This window comes from Centruroides vittatus, unplaced genomic scaffold (assembly GCF_030686945.1).
Source record: "Centruroides vittatus isolate TY-2023 unplaced genomic scaffold, ASM3068694v2 scaffold_2520, whole genome shotgun sequence".
In the NCBI taxonomy this organism is placed as follows: Eukaryota; Metazoa; Arthropoda; class Arachnida; order Scorpiones; family Buthidae; genus Centruroides; species Centruroides vittatus.
In genome coordinates, this window is record NW_027122689.1 from 2,312,439 (window position 1) to 2,330,120 (window position 17,682).

General features: G+C 39.5%; 1 protein-coding gene and 1 pseudogene across 3 annotated transcripts in view; one reads left to right on the plus strand and one right to left on the minus strand.

The window, feature by feature from the left end:
• LOC136987579 (UDP-glucose 4-epimerase-like) overlaps positions 1-3,996 on the plus strand; it is a 42,272-nt gene extending 38,276 nt beyond the window's left edge. For all 3 annotated transcript variants that reach the window (XM_067285335.1, XM_067285336.1, XM_067285337.1), the window contains 2 exons: positions 3,296-3,488; positions 3,576-3,996. In XM_067285335.1, the coding sequence (XP_067141436.1) occupies positions 3,296-3,488; positions 3,576-3,652 (270 nt within the window). In that variant the 3' untranslated portion in view covers positions 3,653-3,996. The remainder of the gene's footprint in view (positions 1-3,295; positions 3,489-3,575) is intronic.
• Positions 3,997-6,645: 2,649 nt separating this feature from the next.
• LOC136987584 (uncharacterized) lies at positions 6,646-16,196 on the minus strand (annotated as a pseudogene).
• Between the last annotated feature and the right edge of the window lie 1,486 nt (positions 16,197-17,682).

Below are 17,682 nucleotides of genomic sequence, written 5' to 3' on the forward strand. Positions count from 1 at the left end.
GTAATTTCTAAACTTTGGTAACCGAGTAACCTAAATGGATAAGTTGGGTCATGACAGGATGTATTCCGGAATGTGAAAACAAATAAAATATTGATGGACTTAGTCTTCAATTTAAATTATATTTAGTATATTTTTATTACACTATGGCATAATATTGTAATAATCAAACATATTTTGAATTTAACAGACTAGCAGAGCTTTTACTATAAAGAAATAAAAGATGATAACCATTACATCTATAAATGTAAAATTATAATTAATTATTATTATCATAAATGTAAATTAAGACTTCTGATACAATAATTTTATATGAAAAATTTTAGAAATATTTTTATAAACCTATTTAAAAATGGATGGCTTTTAGTTTTTTTATATTAAATGGGTTTGTATATGACTATAGAACTACATTAGCAAACAAATGATAAAATGTATAATTATTCATTGATTCACATGAATATTACCTGTTAAAGAATGATCATTATTACTTAATTATTATGCCTTTGTGTCCTTTTTAACTCTATTTAAAAATTTATTTTGTATACTAGTACTTTCTATATATTAACAGGACTTATTATACTGGAAATTATGGATGCAGATATTTAGTCTTACAGATCAAAAATAATGTTCTTTATTTAGTTCACCCGAACATACGCACTTTAAACGCGTGTTTCGGACTCGTTCGTCCCTCCTCGGCAGGCCTTTAAACGACACTTTCTACGATCGACAATAAAAACATTTCTCGGTACAATTATAACTAAAATTAGTTAAAAACACAAACATTTCCCGACAATAAATTTAAAAATTCTTACAGTTTCTGTATTTCCGATCTTCTCTACATTTCCACTTAAACTCATAATTTCCAGTATAATAAGTCCTGTTAATATATAGAAAGTACTAGTATACAAAATAAATAGAGATCATTATTACATTTATAGCTCCAGTTCAATCAATAATTAAATTTTCCAAATAAGCTAATAAAGAGGCAAATTGTGATGGTATACCAAAGTCAATGCTTCTCGTCGAATCGACGAAATCAAGCAGCGAGGAGATCGGACGATACGCAGGTCAGACACGACACGGAATTGCCAGACATCGTCTACCCTCGTTCGTACCCCGGAGATTCTGGCCACAAGAGTACCAGAATAAAATAGAGTTAGCAGAAAGGGAATAGAGCCATAAAATGGTCAAACAGGAAGAAATATCAATCTCAAGCACAGTGGGACTAACAATACTGAAGAGGAGATGAATTGAGAAATATCTTAGAAATAACTATCTTAGTCATAAAAGTTTTGGCATACAAGAGTTTAAGTCGAATAAGTGATAAGCTTAAAATATAATTTATTCGCATCGATTATTGGTAATTACATTTAAAATAGTTACATTATTTTAACATAGTCGACAAATATAGCAGTAGATAAATTTTAAAATTACTCAACTAATGACTAAGAAATAACAAGAAATTTTCAATATTAGAAACAGTATGATGTAATTTAATTACATCACACTGTTTCAGTATAATCATACTGAAATAATACAGATATTACCCTCTTATATAGCAACTCTGCATGAATATGCCAGAATAATAATAAAAATTATTACTGTTTTTTTTCTACTGCTTAAGATTTGATCCTAGAGAAATGTCACTAAAAATGATAAATGAATATGTTTTATTAGTTAATCAGCACACTTTTACAAGAGCTATATATTATAAAATATTAAAAGAATTTTGTTTTTGTAGCTTGAATTAAATAGAGATTTATTACATCGGTTAATTTCATCGTATCTCCGAAACATTAACTGGATTGCCGCACGGTAAGACTTTGGCATTCGGCTACGAAGATTCAAGATTTGAACCTCACTCTCTCTCATTATAGATAATTTAGATTGGAGCATTGTTTTCCATTTTGGTCTTCTCTGCAGATTGGACTACTGCAACAATTGAAGATCGCACCTAGTTGCACGGCATGCCAAATGTCGCCCATCATTCTTTGTCGTCTATTATTAACTAAATCGAGATCGACATTAATTTTATTTGATTCATTTTACATTATCACCCAATTATTCAGTCATTTCTCTGAATAAATTTTATTTTACTATAAAATTACATCAAAATTGTCAATTATAATTTCCATTAACTTTTAATTTTTTTCATAAAATGTAGTTAATTATCTATATCTAACCAAATTCTCTTCAATATGGAAGTGACCTATATTTTCTGGAAATAACTTGCATTGATTATGTATTTAAATTTTTTTTAAATGATTAAATATTAAATCGAACTAAACTGTTAGGAATTAACTGCAGCATGCATGAAATATTTTTACCAAATAACATTTTTTAGTTTTAGTTATGAAAGATTTAGATTTTGTATTTTTGATTTTGCTTGCAAAAATGGATATATTTCATCAGTAAGTTTTTAATGATGATATTGACATTAATTGTATCATGGAATGACTGTTTTGCATAGAAGTTTTGATGATTTATATAATCAAAATTGAATAGAATGAAACATTTCTACTTTATATTGAAGTGAATCTTATTTAAATTGATCTACACCTGGTATGCAGAGAGAACTGTTTTTCCAATTATTTGAATAACTGGTGATAAACGCTTATCTGGAATCGGGGTCAAAACGGTATTGATTCCTTTAAAATTTTCACCAGAAAATTATCGAATTTAATCCCTATAATTAAATTTTCATCCCTATAATCTGGCACGCTTATAGCTTGCACAACCAAACCAATATTGGATAAATTAAGGGTAGATTGCTATTAAAAAATAATGGAAGGAGAGGTGAATTAATTTATTAAAGTTTACATAATTTGCGTGTGTGTATAATAAATAATTTTTCAATGTCATTAACTTGAAAAATATTGGCAAGTTCTCAAATTAGTTCTGTATCATTGGAATTCTTTTTCTAAATGAGATTCTTTGTAAAAAAAATTATTTAATAATTATATTTCATACGCTTGGTTTATATAGCATGGTTACATTTTCAAATACTAATTAAGTAGTACTACAAATTGCATTCATTGATACATAAACCATGTGCATGATCTTAAAAACTGTGGCTCCAGTATAAAGATTTTCTTACTCTCAAGACCAAACTAAACACACATTACTTGCATCTGTCTGTCATGATTTCTAATGACATCTTTTAATGGTTTATTCGTACTTTGTTGTTTGATATTTATAAATCTTTACGTGCGTGTATTTAAAATATCTAAATGAATTGGTAAAAAACAATATTACTTCATACATATAAAATTTAATACATTGTTTAATTAATATACAGGCTTATAATCTTGGCACGGGTTGCGGATACTCCGTGTTAGACGTGATTCATAACTTCGAAAAGGCCACGGACAGAAAAATTCCCTACAGGATCGTGGGAAGACGTACGGGAGACGTGGACAGTCTGTATGCCGATCCGTCGATAGCCAAACAAGAACTAAAATGGGAAGCCAAGAGGGACTTGTTACAAATGTGTAAGAACATTTTATTTTACACAAATTAGACGCGCGGACGAATCAGATTTGATGTTACATTTTCGGTTTTCAAATGTGCTTTTGTAGGTATTGATACTTGGCACTGGCAGTCAATGAATCCTTTAGGATTTTCTTCCCCCGAATCCGAGAACAAAATATCCTAGACACTGGGGAGGAAACGATTTTATACCAGATATAATTATTATAATTTCGTACATGATAATTGTATAAACGTTAATTTAATACGCAAAAATATTATTAACTATTCGGTACTAGTCATTTAATATTTTAAAAGATTATTGTATATTCTATTTAATTTTTAGTTTAAAAAGTTCCTATATTAACTAAATTCGGAAATATGTAAATTATTGCCTATGCGGAAGGGATTTTTTTATTTGTTAATTTAAGATACTTCTATGCAACACCGAAGACCCGGATCGTGTCTTAATTATGATATCCATGTGAATTGCATTTTATGATAAATATAAATATCCATATTCATTGATAAGTTTCTTGTTTGCAATGCGCAAAACATTATTCACCATTATATATTGTGCTTAAATATTCGGCTTTAATTCGGTTAAATTTTAAAAAAGAGCGCACATTTTAAAATTTTTAATACCGATTCGTTTGGCAAATGTCCATCGCGATGACGTAAAAGGAGAAAGGCCAATCAATAAATAAAATTTTAAAAATTAAACAATGCTGTGTTTACTTTAGTCAACACGCGAGGCGCCGTCGTCGTTCCTGACGTATAAGGACGCATTTTTTCAAAATAACCAATAATAATGAGGAATTTAAATAATTGCAGATAGGATTATTAACCAATAGAAGACGAGTTTTGTTTGTTTTAACGTGGTGTGTTCTAGAAATTATTCTGTTAAGAAGGTTAGTGTACTTTTTATGGACTATTTATTAAATTCGGATTTAAATAAGAGTGCCACGTTGCTTTGAATATAGAATCTAGCAGGTTAAGTTTTTTATATTCGTATATTCTGTAAAATAATCGATACGCTAAAAAAAATAGCTACAGAATAAACAAAATGCCTACCTCTCGAATAAATCCTCGATTTATCTTAAAGTACAATTGATCTTTGCACGAACAGCGAAGTGTGATGTCACACATCATCCTCCATTACCGTAAAATTACTCCAGATGCAGTTTGCCATCGGTTTCGATCTTTAACGAATAAGTGCCGAACCCCGATACTTTTCCGAGATGTTATTTCCTACGCGCGTTTATACACGAAAATCAAATGAACGGTATCCGGTGACTGGTTACAAAAATATGTCACGGGTTCGGTTCATTAGCAGTTAAGTTGTTTGTTTACCGTTAAGTAATAAAAAGAAATTTAAAAAAATGCTCGAATGAATTCTTATTCGTCCGGAAATGGTTTTATTGTCGGATACGTGACTAAGGTCGTTACGGTATAAACAAAAAAATAAATAAATACTCTGTCGGTAAAATGCCGTTTACCCTTCGGTTCGTTAAAGTCGAGACTCGGAGAATTGACCTTACGCCGTAACGTACGGTACGTAGGTTTAAATTAAATGATTACAGCGTAACGTATCGGCCGACGGTTCGAACCGCCATCGAATTTCTTATTTCCTAGGCGTTTCGTTCCGCAAACGTCCAACGGATTCGCCATTTAAAATCGGAAATGGAACCGGACAAAACCGCCTCCGTTCCGAGTAATTGTTATTAATTTACATTGTTACGGACACTTCTGTCCGTTAAGTGTACATTCTTGTTCGAGTTAACAACTGTTTCCATCAATTTTATTCTCTCGCATTTAATCGAGAGAATAAATCCCATCCGGAAGTTCAGAAAAAAAAGTAAATTAAAAAAACCACTTTTCTGGTATTTTCCGCTCGACTAAATAATACTAAACTTTGGTAGTTAATGCGACGGGGCGTGCTTTGGGGGTTTAAATCGATCAAACGAATTCGGTCCCGCGGCAGCTGCTTTTTATCATTCCGGACCACACTCGATAGTCGGACGGATGTTTACTCTAAAAAAAGTCTAACGAAAACACCGAGCGTCACGGTTGACCGTCCGATAGAATTTCGTTTAATCTAACCAACGGCGATTCCGACCGAGGTTTATTTGAAGTGAAGTAGAGAACTGGACTGATTTTTGGAGTGTTCTTTAATTTGAATCGTCTAATTACAAACATAACAGATACGATAATGTACACGAAACGTAATATTACAAAGAATACCAAACTGCACACATTCCGAAGCAAAATCTTCCCGATGGAAGACGGGATGTTCTCTTCCTGCCGTTTTTTCGCCTAACGTCGATACCAATCTTCTCCGGATGTTACGAAATTAAACCGGGAAAGGCGGGGTTTGTTTTTTTTAATCGATTAGAATTTAAATGGATCGTCTCCGTCGCGGCGACCAAATCGTAAGAAACGTGCGCGAACGTCGTTTCCCGTATCGCTCGGTCGCCGCGATACTGTGTTTTGGGGGTTGGAAATATCGCTCTCGACAATTTCAGTTCGAAAATTAGGACCTAAAAATTTTTTCCTCGTCCAACAGATAGAAATTATCACGCCGATCGATTCGGGATTTTTATATAAAAGATTTTTTAACAATAAATAATAACAACAACGAACGACACGGCTAATTCGCGAATTGTCAGAGTCGAGCGCGATATCGCGTCTCGTGCTGATGGGTGCCACGCGACGTCGCGTCGGTGAATTTAACGTTGGTCGGGAAGGTGGCGGAGAGAAGATCCTGCCCCGACGCATCCCAAAATATACACGATTTCCTTTACGCAGCGGGTGTGAAGAGGGGGAGGAAGACGTCCGCGTGAGAGGCTTCGTTATTACAGATATGTATATATAACAACAACAATAATAATAATATCCAAGGGGCTATACATCCGCAAAACAAACGCACGTTAAAGTTAACGGTGACAAACGATCAAAGCTTCATCTCATCGACTAACTAGATAGGCTTTTTATGTATATATATATATGTAATGTATCGCGTACGTGTATGTATGTATGTATGTATATGTATACTCGGGCGGGAGAGAAGGCCGGCACCCCGGGGGGCGCCAGCCGTCTCGGGCCGCCACTATACACAAAGCGATTTTTACGTTAACGATTTCGGAAATGGTCCTGCGCGCATCCTCCTCCGACACGACGCCAAAGACGCGTCGTCTATCCCCTTTCGTAAAAGGCACAAATTCAGCTTCGAAGTGGTCAGAAATCGAGTGTGAAGACTGAGCAAAAAAAGAATTTCCGTAACGACGCGTCCCTCCGGCCGGCGGCCGCCCTCCCCACCGGCTACTGTATGACGCAACAACGGCATTTGGGTTTCTTCTTGATGGTCACCTGTTCCACCTGCGAACCGTCGGACGGCGGCAACCACCAAACCGTGCTGAACTTCCACCACTCCCGGTTTGGCGGTTCCGTTCGCGGATGGCTTGTGCGACGATCCCAGAGTTCCGTTCGCCGGATGCCGCGTGGCCACCGGTTCCTCCGCTATGGGCCTCCCCTCCTTGATCATGTTGACGATGGTCTCCGCCTCTTTGCTCAGCTCTCCGTCCGGTCGGAACGGGTTGTCCACGCCGCTGTCCGTGCTAGACGGTGGGAAGAAACCAGAGAGAGTTCAGCTGCCGGCAGACTTCGTGCGGCGGCGACGCGAGCGGCGTACCTCTTACCTGGCGCGATGCGGGTAGGCGGGCGAAGACATGACGACCGGCGTTCCGTTAACCAAGTCGACGGGTACGTCTCCCGATTCCGGCGTGGATACGAAATGAGGCTTTTGGCATTCGTAGAAAGTCACGCGCACTTTAGCCGGTGGCTTCAGACTCGATTCGTCTCTGCGGGAAAAGAAAGGCTAGAGTTAATACCGGAGGTCCGGGAAAACCGTGACTTCCGCTTCCACCCCGGCCGGGTCTCCACGGACCGACGGACTCGAGAGCAATAAACAAAAAGGAGGGATGTGGGTCGGGTATTTCCGAACGCCTTTGGGAATAAACAAACGCCGAGGTCGGCATTTCGTATCTATAACTTGCCGCTCGACATATTTTATAAACGTAAACACGGAGTTTGGAGGTTTTCCAGGCGTCTCCCGATTTATCGGTTTTCTACCCGGGATGCCGGAAGTGGACGGTCCGACGCTCGCCTGGTCGGTTTCCGGGTGGGAACCGCGGCTCGGGGTTTTCGGAGCGGTAACAGGGGAGGCGTCGGTACGGGGGAGGGTCTTCTCGGAAGGATGGAAATTGGATAATTTGCCGTTTAACTACTTAAAACGTGTCTAATTAGAGCGGCAGGAAATGGCCGGAGAATTAAGAGCCCGCCGACCGGACTTACTCCGCGCCGCGCCGCACCCCCGATTCGAGTCGGAAGAGAGGGACGACCTCTCCGTTAACAGGGGAAACCTCCAGAATTAATCGCACTCCCTAAATTCCCTCGTGGCCCACCGCGCCGAAAACGCCGGTCTTAGTGTATTAAACATCGGGTCGATGCCCTGGGAATAAAGGCTTTTTCGTCCTTAGAATGAGATTATTCTGCCGTGTCGAGAATTCCGGTTAATACCCGGGTTTAACGGGATTAACTGCCGGTGGAAATTTCGGGTGGCGCTACTTTAAAATCCCGTTTTCTCGGGCCGGCCCGGGAGGAGGAAAGCGTGCGACCCGGTAGCCCACAAACCAGTCCCCCGGTCGCGCCACCGCCGCTCGGCGGCCGAGTTAAATGCCGCCGCGCGTTCCGCCGATGCGTCGCGACGCCACGGTCCGGAAAAACGGTGGCGTGCCGGCTCGCACTCGGACGCGGCGGTTGCGGATCCGTGGCCTTTCCACTCGCACCCGAACCGTCTTTCCACTCGGCGGCTTTCCGGGGAGGAGGAAACTCTTCCCGCGGTTCGGCCGAGAGGATTCGACGCGACGCGCGCTTCCGGTCGAAAATCCGCGGCCGTTGAAAATGGCGGCCAGAACCACTCGTCGCGGCGTCGCGTACGGCATCCGCGCCACCCGCCACTCAAATAGAAACAGACGACAAACTCCGTCTAAAAAAACACGTAGTTTATTTTGGAAGCGACATTGGCGCTTCAAGGTCACCACGTGGTCTACCGGGCGTTACGTAAGGACGGATCTTCTCTTAGCTTCTAAAATGGCGCATTTGGAAAGCTTTCAAATTAGTATGCGCGTCCGAACGCCGTAAAAAAAAAAGTCCGAGGTCGGAGCGACAGGAAAAGTTTGGTCGCGGCCCGGTCCAAGTCAGCTGTTTTCACCCGGTCGACTCCCAGCCGGAGGCGGCGCCCCGGCCGGGCCCGGGGACCCGACACCGGGGCTCCTGCTGGGGCCCGCCCATCTACTTACGGGCTCTGCAGAGGATCTTCGACGGACTTCATCGTTTGCCGTCCGGCTTCGTCGACGCCACTTCTCCCGCCGACTGACTAACCACCTGACGTAATCGTCGCCGGCAGCGAAGCAGCATGGGATACGTCGAACCGGTACCGGAGCGCGGGAAAAAACTAGTCGCTCGTCCCTCCTACGGCCTCTGGAATGCGCGCGTTTTTTCTCACTTCTGGTACTTCCAGAACGGGAACGGCGCCCTCTTTCCGTTGATCTCCCCGTCGGGGCCAGATTTTCCTTCGTACTCTCTTTCTACCGAGTACTTTATCCGCACGCCGTTCGCGACGACGTTTCGGCGCGACTTCCCCCCTCCCGCGGCGCCGAACGCGCGCGCGTCCGAGCGAAGCCAGTCGAAACGCGGATTACCTCGGCGATCGGTCTAGCGGAACTCTTCGAGATGGACCGAGGAAACAAAACAAAAAAGAACTAACCTCCCCTTTCGGTGGAAACGACCTTAACCTGACTTTTGCGACATTCCTCTAGAAGCGGAATGGTCGCTGTCGTCGTTCTAGTTTCGCTCCGGGTTCGACGCACCGACGTTGGAGTGGAAAGAGCGATGACGTCGCCGATACGGAAAACGGACGGACGACGGACCGCAGGCGAACAATAGCCTCTCGTTCCGTTAATAGAAAACGAAGGCAAAGAGGTCGAAGGTGGTACGTTACCGTCTGCGTAAGTGTGTCGCCGAGTGCGCGACTTCTCGCTTCTCGCGTCGCGTCTAAGCGCTTACGTCCGCGTCTGGCAGCCTTCCAGGATGAAATAATCGGACGCTCCGCAATCGCCAGATTACGAAAGCCGCGTAACTCTCGGAGAAGAGGAGGAGCGCGAATTTAGAAACGAAAAACGGGAGGGACTCGTTTACCTATTCGAGAAGATTGTCCGTCGGTCTGTCCACTAATTATCTCGCGCTGCGGAAACCTCCGGGTGCGGATATCTCGTCTTCTGCCTTCTTTGAACGAGAGTAAGGCGCACCGCACCGGTCGTCCCAGCGGCCGGAAGCCCCGAAAAACATCCGCTCGCTCTTTTTAACGCTCCCAAACGATATAAATAGCGTATTCCCCGGATGGTACCCCGCGCGATTTTTTAAAATTACGTAACGCCTCTCTCCCCGGACGAATTCCTTTCGTCTGCGGAATCCGACAACCCCGTTAACTCCGCGAAACGAAAATACTTCGATATGACAACGTTCGGAAGCCAGAAAAATACCTTTTCGGTCGTTCGAATGCCGTCCGACGAATCCGTGCGACTCGCGAACTCTCGTTTTTGTCGACCGGTAATTCCCCAACGACCAATCCCAGTCTCTTTCTTTTAAAAACTTAATGCCTCGCCTACGCTCGACGACGCGACGGTCGGCGCACGCGAGGGAGGAAAGAAGCGATCCAAAAAAGAAAAACAAGTTCGAACGGATAGCGATTTGTTTGTTTATTTTTTCGGAGAATGGGAACGAAAGCGCGCGCGTGGTATATTTACTCTCGTTGGGCGAATGTGTGTTAGTGGGACGTTGCTTCGATCGAAAATAGTCAGAGGAAAAGTTGAACGACCTTGGCAGTGAAACGCCACCCGGCCGAAAAATTAATTTAGGACTACGAACTTTCCCCGTTCGGCAATTGGGGAAACTCCTCCAACCGGCGATTCCCCCAGGCCAGTTTTTCCGGCACTTACGTCATCCCCTTAATGCGCTACACGACGGAGCCGGTTTGCGGTGTAGGAATTAATATTTAGCCACGTACAAGTCGGACATAAATTGCCACCCACAGACAAAAACGTGACGTAGCGGTTAAGAATAGCCGGGCGTGCCCGATACGTCCTTGCGTAATCTTTCCATCCCCCAAGTACTTCTAACGTTCAAACTGCCTACGTAACGTTTGTACAGTCGCGTATTATTTAGACTTTTTCCGCATCGGCGCCCGGCTAGAATCGCGTACGAAACATCGATATTAGTGGGGAGATTCTGGGTTCGATTTCCGTAGCCGTGGCAAGCTAATTTATTTTCGATTTCTGGTTTAAAATACGAAAAATTTTTTTACGCTGTCTGCTCCGGGCCAAAAATCCGATCGGAATTTAGGCAATTTCGCCCCGATACGCCTTGTTATATATATAAACGGAGAGACAAAAGACGGGGGAGATAAGACGACGTCCTTACGCGGCGACAATAATAATAATAATTGGGGCGTCGTCCGCACAACATCCTATTTTACTAATCTTTTGTAATGGCCGTTCTGGGCTATTAGAAAACGGAAAAGCCATCGAAACCGACGTCTAACGATGTCTAATTAGTCGGACACTTAAAACCAGTTTCTTATCGAAGTTATTCGCTTGTTAAAACAGTCCCCCCCCTTTTGTAAATGTCGTAACGGGGCGATCGTCACGCGGGATTAACGTGATTCCGATCTAAACAGTGGCCGTTCGAATTCGAAACACCAGAGCGTTCGTAATACCCGTGTTCTGCGCTCGACGCGATCTAAATGAAGGCCCGTGTCCTACTGAGCGGTGTCAATGGCATCTGGAGTCGTTAGCACACTATATTACGTCCAATCGTTTGTCATACAACAAAGGCATATTTCTAGAATGTTTGTAGAAAATTTCGTGTTGTTGTTGTTGTAAATCTCCGATTAAAATTCTGCTTTTGTATTTGTTACGTAATAATGGAGTAATTTTTAAATAAATTTTTATTAGCGAAAACAACCCGGAACTGGAACTAATTGGGAAATTTTTGTTTTTGTTTTTCTTTCTAGAAGCGAAAACGTAACCAGTTTAGCTGTCATTTTTCTTTATATAAACTAGTTTTTGTAGGGATTTCCGATATAACTACGCTACGCTGCTTCCATTAGACAATTCGCCAGTTAATGGTCAGAGGTTATGCAAATCGAGAGCAACAGCGACATATTTGCACCTATAAAATCCCGTGCGTATCTGGAATGGGTTGAACTTCGAATCCATTTCGCACCGCGTCCTCGGATGGGAAGTTGAAGGTTAAGAAAACCCAAGGTTGCACGGCTCAGACGAAAAAATTTAATCTAAAACGTTATAATTAATTGCCATATCGCTTGTTACGTAAAACTTAAAATAAATTGCGTAACTTATCCATCTTCCCGTTTCTACCCCGGCAAAATTTTCCAAATTTGGAACGTAGACCAAAAAATAAACAAAATTTAATTTTCGCCCTCTCCCTAACCTCGTCCTTCCCGATTAATTAAACTCGACCTCCGAGTTTAATTAAAATAAAATTATTATTTAAATCGCCTCTATTAAAGTAACGAAAATTAAAATGAACTAAAACGGCTTACGTCGTATTTTTAATAATGGTTCTACATTTGACTACCAGATGGAAGCACGGGTTAACTTAACGACTGGTTACCGGCGTGACGTTTTTTAACGATCGAAAGTCTGTACGTCATCGGTGTAGCGAAGCCTTTATACACATGTATTTTTAAATTAAGCGATTTACACAATTTTTTAAAAATAAAATTTAAATAATAATGATAATACCTTCGTTTTCGAGAGGGAACGTCCCGGAATTGGTCATGCTACATTTGCGCCGTAACTACAGTCATTAGTCTACTTTCCATAGAAATTCTTTTCTGCCGTAAATATTTTTGGCTATTTTTGGTAACAAAACATATCATCCAAAACATTAATATTTAAGTGATTTAATCAAAAATCGACATATTTTTCCAGTCGTTTATCTGCGGATCGCTGGAGTAGAACGGCGGAAAACGCCAACGAAATAATAAACAGGGACTCGTTCACGTGACTTGTAATGAAAAAATTGATAAAAATAATGGTTTTAAAATCCGGATATTTATTATATTTTACGGTTAAGTGACAGCTGGCGATGCAGGTAACGCTAGAAGCAAAAACAATAGCGTACTAGTCTCGAATTTTGACTGCGTGCTTACGTGACGTTGATAAATGAATCGAGGAAACCTGCAGGAACCAATACGAGAAAGAACACGAGTGATGACATCTTTGAAGGGAGGGAAAACAAACTAACAAACACTACGGAAACCTGCTCCCCAAGAATTATTTGCAGAGAAGGGAGACACGATTATCGTATTTACGTAAACTTCTTTATGTGATGTACTGTACAGTACGCGGGGCGTTACGTGGATGCTATTGTTCGCTGGAAACATTTCTTATTTCTCACGATTATGCCACGTAACCGCTCTCCCATTTTAATTAACGAACATTTTGTAAAAGGGAGAAAGTAATTTAGAGAAACTTCTTGGAAAATTCTAAAAGATTCGACTGCTGACGTCATAATATAAGAAGTACAGTGAACTATACAGTAATTATACTTGAGTCAGGAGAACGACCTCAACCCTTTCTTGTCTTCGGAAGATATTTGTGGCTGTTGCTAACGACAACGTTTTAACTGGCAAGCTGACAGAAATACACTCACCGGCAGCTGACAAGATGTTTCTAAAACAACGAATCTAGGACTCCAGGGCTTATCTCGGGGGGTTAAACTTCGCAAAAGGATGGTTCGAGAGGGAAAGAGGGCCCTCGATAAACTCGATCTTTCCGTCGCTATTCGTGTACTACGATACTTCACTACAGAACATTCTAAATAATGTCAAACTATATATAATCGTCTCTAACGTAACGTATAACCCATTAACACCATTAAAAAACTCCATTTAGGAGAGAGCATTATGTAAGAGTCTCCTATATTTAACATTTGATTAGTCCGTGTTAGTAGCTATTCTACTTATAAAATGATAACTCACGGGTTCTTATCCGGAAACGGTAAATCCTCTTGACTTTCGATCACCATTGTTTGCACCATCGAATTACCAAACGACACTCTGTGGAGAGAAACAAATAAGCTACTTTTGTATAAGTGACGTCTCTCGTACAAAAACATCTATTTGTTTTTGTTTTCCCCTCCCTCCCTCGCCATTTTTATAACAATTTGTATGTCTACGCGAAAATGTTTATTAAGTGTTGTTTTTGGCTCCTAATAATTTAAAGCGTGCAAACGACAATTCTAATTTTAAACTTGTAAGAAATCTGAAATAAGGCCAAACAACTTCAGAAAAGTATTTATAGTGACTTGTAATTGGTTGGCAAATCGAGAACATCCATCTTCCGAGCTAAAATTTTTATTCCCCCCTTTGGCCATATTTTACATAAATTCTGAAAAATTATTATATTAAATATTCATCGAGTTTTGGCTCCCGTCTTTGACCGTGCCGAAATAAAAGTTTTTACTCCGTTATGAATTACAGTAATGATTTTCTTATCTGCCATTTTGAAATATGTAAAATTTTAAATCTTTTTTGAGTTTTTATTGCACAAGCCACGGCCATTTACGAGGTTTCCCAAACGTTGAAGTCTAATTACGCTTCCATTTTATATAAATATATTTCTCCCTCCTATAATTACTGCCGTAAAACTGTAAACATTTAACTTAATATCGCGAGACGCTAACTGATTTTATCAAATTCATTTCTTTAAATTTCTCCTGTAAATTCTGCTGCTTATTAATCTTAGAAGGCTTGACAGAAAGCCTAACCGAACTCGTCTCGTCCCTTTGAAATACGTAGAAGGTAATCTAACCCGACGTATAAATTACGCTCTGTCACCTGATATTATACCAACTGAAGTATAATTGTAGTACATTAAATCTTATCATCTGTAAAGAGAAATATAATTTATACTTTTTATTACAACCTTTCAATAACATAATTAGATGTAACCTTGGATTCTTAAATTCTGTTTTTTTTCTTTCTTTCTCTCTAACAATATGCGCCACTACCTATTCTATTTTTCGAATATTTACTGCAGCGTCAGAAACTTCGATCGATCATATGACCTTTAAAATGGGCGCGTGCGAACGATTGTTCTAAAGGGATATGTCATAAAATTATCATCCATTAAAATATTAGATGATTAACTGTCGGATGATTTCTTCGAACAGTTCTTTTAATAAATAAATAAATAAAAACAACAGCGTACTTGGCCGATATCCAGCCATTCGAGTGGCATAATACTCTTCGCACTTTTCATTCACACCAAAGGAAATTTTAGAACAGAAAGAGAGAAAAAAGCGCAGATTTCTCCATTTAACTTTTTATTATACCTTTATCCTATTTGTTCAGAACTGCGACGGACATAAAATAAGCACAATAGGCGAGCCACACACGCATCGTCCTTGACTCGTACCTGTAAGTGTTCAACTGGTGCAAGTATTTCAGAATTCCTGTCATATAAACTTTCCCGGAAGTTTCGCTCGATAACAAACAAACCAACTCGAAACTATTCTCTATTTTTCATTATTCGTTCGTCCCATTTAATCCTAAATTCGTGATTATGCACAAATTCTAACCATTTAAATTCCTTATTTTCGTCTCGCCTCGTTTACCGGGCTCTATAATCACGTGTGAAATAATTAAAATCCGTTTAGTTATGCTTCTAATGATAAATGTTTATAAAAACTAGTTTTTTTCTGATAAGATAGTTTTAATCTGTCATTTCGATCTAAAAAAATTTCCCTTTAAATCCCTCAGATTTCACTCGATCCGAGTAATTTAACGGCCGGTTGATATTACACGTGTTCGACGAATTCGAAAATAAAAAATAAATCTGTTTAATTGTCGATTATGCTCCACGTGACTGCTGCATGGTGACGTCAGACTGCAGTCTCGTCTGCTGTCATTTCGAATCGATATCACGTGTTCGTTACCGCCGAGCCGAATTAAAATATCAAAAACAAACACCGACGTCGAGATAAATCGATTCGAATTACCGACACGAAATTACATTTTTAAAAACAATTAAAATATTTGAAATTTTTTAAAATATCTCTCTTAACAGCAGACGATAATCCGCGGTTGACATGGCAACCGAAACAAACATTATGCCTAAAGCGCCACTACGCAATTTTTTTATATCCATTTTTTTTCTTTGCATTAACTATCGATTTTACTTTAACTGTTCGATTTTTCTGATATATTTTAATTAGAAATTAAAGAAAAAATATACCTTTTATAAATTGCCGGCCTTCCATTCTTGATGCCGCCGTTCAATAGACATAACTTATCATCGTCGCCCGCGTTTTTGGTGTCGTCGTCATTGATTTCTTGATCGGTTCCTTCTTTAGTTTCGTCGTCGACGCTGATCATAATGTTTTCTGGATCGGATGAGACTCCGGTCGGCGTCTTCTTCCCCTCCTCACCGTCCACAACGTAAGGTGTCATAGGCGTGGGACTCATGCTTCCAGCGAACTGGATTCGATGCTTCTCCACTCACTCTCCCGTCATCCCCGAGAAGAGTGCGCTGCCAACTGACCTACTGAGTGAGTTACAGTTTGTACCACGGGGCGAGTCCACCACTTCGATCGAGGGGAGCGCCTCCTGCCGTTTATAATCGGCGTTACTAATTTATTCCCTACCGATTCGATAATTAAAACACGGAATTTAATTTCGCCGCCAATTATTTTATGCGATAATCCTTCAAATTGTTTTTGAAAAATTATAAAATATATTTCGAGTGGTTTTTTTTTCGGCGTGAAAATTAAAAGGAAATGAGGGTACTTTCCCAAATAACCAGTTATTGTGTGAGTGAATGGCCTGAATCCACCTGCTTGGGTTAGTAACCATTAGATGCGAAGCTGTGACTAGAAAACACGATTAATGGGAGTGAAACTAGTTCTGGTGCCAAAAAACATTACATTAAAAAATGTTTCGCCCGAATATTGACCATATATCGTGTATAAATTTGTACTCACCGAACGTTACGTTTGATGTTTAATGAACCGTTGAAAATGGGTAAAGCAGCGCTTCCAGACGGGTTCGAGATCGCTAACTGAACCTGATATTTACTTATATTAAGATATATTGTGAGCGATATTAAATTAATGACGCAACTGATGCTTTAAGATAATTGCTAGGTAACTTAAAACTCTTGTTAAAAATTCACGCTATAATTTTTTATATTGGATAATTCTACAGCTTAAATATTTAAATGCTAGTTACATAATTAATTAAGAATTAAGATGAGGTAAATATGACTTAATGTACTTGTTAAATATTCTAATTCTGTTGCGTTAAAACCCTTTAACGTCTTTCTGCTATTTTAACTAATTATACAATTCTTATTTTGAAATTTAAGTGTTTTGAATTGTAGTAGACGTAGGTAATGATTATTTCAGTTATAAAATGATATTATTTTACAAATACAGGATCTTGTAATTATTTTCTTACTCGACAAGGATCTCTTAATTTTAATTATTTTTACAGAAACTTAATATGAATCATTGTGACGTAATCTCGATAATTGTTATTTAGTTAAGAAGGGTCTCCGTTAAAATTTGTCTTAGGATCGCTTAACAACGTAATCATTAATTCGAAACTGACCAATCGCAAATAAATACAGTTAATACGTCATTCGAATACTTCAGAAATGGTACATTGTTCTAATTGTCCAATTTCGGTGTTCTAACGTTTCTAAACAAGCATGGCTAACTTAAAATACTGTTTCCACGCGATATCGGTATCTCAATAGCCTAATAAATCTTTACTCCTACTTAAATAGGAGCAACAAGTACGTAATTAAAAAAAGTTTTTTTTGGTAAACTTCGCCGGATGTTTACATTATTATTTTATAATTTTAAGCTTAAAAAATGGATGGTACGACCTTTTATAGGATGTAGAATGAGAATACATTGTAATTAATATTGTCTTCTGTCCTACACAATTACCTATTATATCTAACAATGAATCGTCTAAAAATCGGTGTTTAAACAATAAATATGATATACTGGGTTATTTGAGTACAAGTACCTTTTATTATTTTAAAAAATTAGAAGTAAAATAAT